Source organism: Drosophila obscura, unplaced genomic scaffold, assembly GCF_018151105.1.
Source record: "Drosophila obscura isolate BZ-5 IFL unplaced genomic scaffold, ASM1815110v1 contig_181, whole genome shotgun sequence".
Taxonomy (NCBI): Eukaryota; Metazoa; Arthropoda; class Insecta; order Diptera; family Drosophilidae; genus Drosophila; species Drosophila obscura.
Window position 1 is genome coordinate 303,471 of NW_024542769.1, and position 4,827 is coordinate 308,297.

Below are 4,827 nucleotides of genomic sequence, written 5' to 3' on the forward strand. Positions count from 1 at the left end.
TTCTTAAGTTATTGATGGTATAATAACGTCACAAAAACTACACAATTTTCTGTTTTTAAGGGGGCATTTAGTTTTATTTATTTTAGACTTTTGCATATTTTATTTTCGACTCTGAAACTCTGGCAGCACTGGACGGCATGCGAGTGACTCTCAAACTGTTTTCGTTTGGCGGGCAAAATTGCCATTTGAATTGTACTAGTTTTGCTTTTCCGAGCAATTCTGACATGTGTGTATGTCCAGCTACAATTCAGTAGCAAACCTACACTAAGCCTTTAAAAAACAATTTTTTTCATTAAAATTTTTGTTTGGATTTACGTTTAAATTCAAAATTCGCCATGTTCAAGTTCAGAGACATTGTATATTTCGTTATACTCACGGGTCTGCGTGTCTGTGCCGAAATACAGCCGACCGTGGAGGCCCATGCCAAACTGAATTGGAACAATTTGACGGTGGACCGTAGCCTGCGGCTGAATGTGGGCTACCTGTACCAGCCGTCGATGCTGCTCAGGGCCATGATGTACTCGCTGCTGACGCTGATTGGGCTGTGGTATGGCCGCCAGCGGGATGCAGTGCGGCGGGCGAAGAGGCGCCAGGAGCTGGCCGAGCATCGGGCACGCAGCAAGAGCATTATCAGCAGTCCCTCCAGCCAGTGGATAACGGCGCAGCAGGTGATGAACGAATGGGTGCGTCGGCGCAAGGAGGCGTCCATAACGGAAATCCAAGTGGACGCGGCAGCGCTCGACATGGAGCTGGAGCAGTCGGAGGGCTCCTATTTTCCATGGATGAGTTTCCTGCTGTTTGCCCTGCCCTGGACCTGGACATTTGTCGTCACCGGAATGGTCAACTATGGCCGGCTCCATCTGGTCCTGCAGCACTTTTGCCTCACCTACTGGCAGACGGTGATGCTCTACCTGAACATCCAGATGATGTTCCTGCGCCGCATTATTGAGGCATCCCTGGCCTCCTACTGGCAGCAGTTCCACGGCACCGTCGAGGATCCCAGCATCAAGCACATCAACTACATCAGCTTCGAGACGCACCTGCTGTCCATGGAATGAGCTGTGAGCCGTGAGCTGTGAGCTGTGCCGTTACCCCCGCCACCCACTACCAACCACACATCTCCTGTTACCAATCAAAATGCGATTCATGTAGTCCCTGCGCCCCCACCACAAAAACAAGTCCCCCCCTGCATCAAATAAAAGGCATTTTCTATCAACAAACGAGTCAACTTTTGCCATGAACCACAGCCATAGCCACAGCCGATGGCAGTTGACGGGCTGGACAAACTTTTCTGACCACGTGGGAAATATGCAGAATTCATTTTTTGGTTCAAGTTTCTATTTTTTCCTTTGCCATGTTTTCATTTGTTGGCAGCTGGCAAAGCCAAACAACAAGCTGTAATGGGCAGTAGTTGTGGGCGGTCTACCGGGGGGAATTGGTGGCAAAGTCGCTTTAGCCAGGAACTACAGACTGAACCGCTAGATATTTAAGCGTATTGCAGCTAGAAATATTTACAGTTTGATACGGATTGAAGATCTTCTTCTGATCTTACACAGATAAAGTGTAAATATTCCCATCACATGGCATTTTCCACATTAATTCATACAATATCAATCCCAGCAAGCCCTTGAAGCGATTTCAAATCACTTTCAATATATTTCTATTGATGTTGGCACTCTGTATATTTTATATATTATTTTTACCCACAAAAACTTCCTGCCTTTTGGCCTCGAATTTGCTTATTATACAGCACAGCGTTTCGGTGGATCAAAGTACAGAAAACATTCACAGCTCAAACAAAAGGATCAGTGGGGTTTCCGATTCCCTCAAATTGGCTTCTAGTTTTAACTTGATGGTGAGTTTAATTGTCTTTGCTACGTATGCACAATATTCTAGAGCTCAATAGAAACCACTAAGAGCAGTAAAGAAATGGGTGGACCTCCTCTTTGGATAGTTTATTGGGGGTGCACTCTAAAAGTACATCTATAAACCCTTCTGTGATTAGTGAAGTATCTTCCATGCATTATTATTATCAAGGTATCTTTAGCAATATCTTTAGCTAACTTTGGTTGGCTTTGATTAAAGCCTTTTCCATCGGAGAATTATCTTACGGATGGGCTTAAGTTTATAATAATAATAAATCCATAGCTAATACTCCGCCAAAGGGTATGCATATAATCCCCTGTGTATACTCATTCCCACCACACCCATTTTGATTCCATATTTCTGATCTTTATGTTTATCTTTGCAGTTGCTGGAAAATTCCTTTAAACCTTAAATCATTCAGCTGCCGATCAACTCAGTTCGTGTTCGTATTCACATTTTGAGTTGCTTGACTCTGCCGTAAATAATCCTTATTTATTTCTAGGCAGAACACATCCACAAGATACAAATATGTATTCGCGGATGCCGATGGCCCGATCTCTGGCGAAGAGCTGTCGTCTGGTGGTGCAGCAGCGGCGTCTGGCATCGATTGCCTGTGCCGACGCCCATAAGGGGGGCAAGGGCCTCGTCCTGGGGCTGTACGAGAAGGAGGCGGGCAGGGGGCCACGCCTGACGCCAGCCGGCGAGAAGTTCGACGACCGTCTGCACGGCAAGCTGAACGAGCTGATATGCGAGACCAGGATCAGTGGTCGCCTGGGACGCGGCAAGGTGTTCAACAACATCGACGAGGAGTTCAGGTCGGTGTGCGTGGTCGGTGTGGGGCTCGAGGGCATCGGCTTCAACGAGCTGGAGATGATCGACGAGGGCATGGAGAATGTCCGCGTGGCCGCCGGCATTGGTGCCCGCTCCCTGCAGTCAATCGAGTGTATTGAGATCCACGTGGACAACATGGACTACCCGGAGCAGGCGGCCGAGGGCGCATTGCTGGCCACCTTTCGCTACGAGGACAACCTCTCCAAGAAGTACCGCTCGATCCAGCCCAAACTGGAGCTATTTGGGTCGCCGGATACTGACTCTTGGCTGCGAGGCCTCTTCAAGGCGGAGGCCCAGAACATCTCGCGCCTCATCAGCGAGGCTCCGGCCAACTGCATGACGCCCACGGCCTTCGCACAAGTTGCCGTGGACAAGCTCTGCCCGTGCGGCATCACCGTGGAGGTGCGCACGATGGAGTGGATCGAGCAGCAGCGGCTGCACTCCTTCCTGACGATTGCCAAGGGCAGCTGCGAGCCGCCCGTCGTCCTGGAGCTCGCCTACTGCGGCACCTCGCCCGAGGACAAGCCGGTGCTGCTGGTGGGCCAGGGCATAACCTTCAATTCGGGCGGCATCAATCTGCGTCCGTGCAAGGGCATGGACGAGTTCCGTGGCGACTTGAACGGAGCCTCCTCCATCCTGGCAACCATGCGAGCGGCTGCCGCCCTGTCGCTGCCGATCAACATAACGGCCATCCTGCCGCTCTGCGAGAACCTGCCCTCTGGCATGGCCGTGAAGCCTGGGGATGTGGTCACCCTCCTGAATTCCAAGAACATGGCGATTCGGAATATCGATCGCACTGGAGTGGTGGTCATTGCGGATCCCCTGATCTATGGCCAGCAGACGTACAAGCCCCGTCTTGTCGTAGACATTGGATCGATGTGCAAGGGCGTGAAGAAGGCTGTGGGCGGAGGCGCCACGGGCATCTGGTCCAACTCGCATTATGTGTGGAAGCAGTTCCAGAAGGCTGGATCCCTCACCGGGGATCGCTTGTGGCGCTTCCCGCTGTGGGACTTCTACAGGCGCCGAGTGGCCAATCACATAAGCTTCGATCTAACCAACGACGGCGATGGCCTGGCCTCGTCCTGCCTGGCGGCCGCCGTGCTCCACGAGCTGGTGCCCTGCGCCGATTGGGCCCATCTCGATACTTTTGGCACTGGCCTGATGTCCACATACGGCCTGATACCGTATCTGCGAGCGGGCCAAATGACGGGACGCCCCACCCGAACTTTGGTGCAATTCCTGTATCAGTTGGCATGTCCCAGCGAGTAGCTGTTCGGTTCAGCTGTTGATTGGATCGGATCTATATTTGTTTTTATTGTTTCGATTGTTTCTATATATTTTAGCAGACAACACAGACAGAGGTACACGCCACACAGTGGAATGAATGTCTTTCGGTAACAAATTCAACAGAGCAACAGCAACAGCAACAGAATACCAATCAATGCACCAGCATATAAACATATCGTATAAACATATCAACAGAAAATTGATGTATCCGTAAATATATTAGAAATGTTTGGCCTTAATACAAATTCAATTCAATTTCGTTTAAGGGAATTTCTGATTTATTCAGAAGGAAAGTACAGAAGGAAAGTTGGAGCCTAGAAAGAGCTGCAGTCGATTCCAAGATTAGTTCTCTTTTTTGCTATTTTTACTTGTGGTAAGACTACACTGATAGAAAAAAGGCATAGTAAAAATAACTACAATCATATTTGAATTTAAAATGCCATTTTTAAATACAAACATAGTAAAATTTAATAGAATTCACTTTGATTCAAATATAAATGTATTAAAAATGCTTTAATACGGTAATATTTAATCTAAATACCAAACGCTTCAAAATAACTATAATATATAAAATTTGTAGTTTAATATATTCATTTAAAATTTAATATGTTTCATATTTAAAGCTAATATGCTTCATATTTAAATTGAATATATTTAATATTTAAATCTAATATGTTTCATATTTATATGTATATATATTTCATTTTTAAACTAATTGGTTATATTTTGCATACGCGGACTACATTTCAAGTCCTCATGGTGTGAATTGGTTAAAGTTATTGCATTTAAATATTTCCATATTTATATAAAAATTGAAGTGAAAAATATTCAATTTTAATACAA

The 4,827-nt window shown here is 46.9% G+C and overlaps 2 protein-coding genes across 3 annotated transcripts; both read left to right on the plus strand.

The window, feature by feature from the left end:
* The first annotated feature begins 226 nt into the window (after positions 1-226).
* Positions 227-1,216, plus strand: LOC111071498. Its single transcript, XM_022362886.2, has one exon. It carries the CDS (start codon positions 336-338, stop codon positions 1,056-1,058), a length of 723 nt encoding a protein of 240 aa, XP_022218578.1. The 5' UTR covers positions 227-335; the 3' UTR covers positions 1,059-1,216.
* Positions 1,217-1,661: 445 nt separating this feature from the next.
* Positions 1,662-4,224, plus strand: LOC111071474 (cytosol aminopeptidase-like). Of its 2 annotated transcripts, none has more exons than XM_041592560.1 (3): positions 1,662-1,855; positions 2,252-2,308; positions 2,369-4,224. In XM_041592560.1, exon 3 carries the CDS (start codon positions 2,395-2,397, stop codon positions 3,964-3,966), a length of 1,572 nt encoding a protein of 523 aa, XP_041448494.1. In that variant the 5' UTR covers positions 1,662-1,855; positions 2,252-2,308; positions 2,369-2,394; the 3' UTR covers positions 3,967-4,224. The 2 variants fall into 2 exon arrangements, with proteins under 2 accessions (XP_041448494.1, XP_041448495.1); XM_041592561.1 differs by having other exon boundaries at positions 2,373-4,224.
* The last annotated feature ends 603 nt before the right edge of the window (positions 4,225-4,827 follow it).

What these genes read in the sequence shown, in the direction of transcription:
- LOC111071498 (XM_022362886.2), top strand. Translation starts at nt 336, where the DNA reads ATGTTCAAGTTCAGAGACATTGTATATTTCGTTATACTCACGGGTCTG.
- LOC111071474 (XM_041592560.1), top strand. Translation starts at nt 2,395, where the DNA reads ATGTATTCGCGGATGCCGATGGCCCGATCTCTGGCGAAGAGCTGTCGT.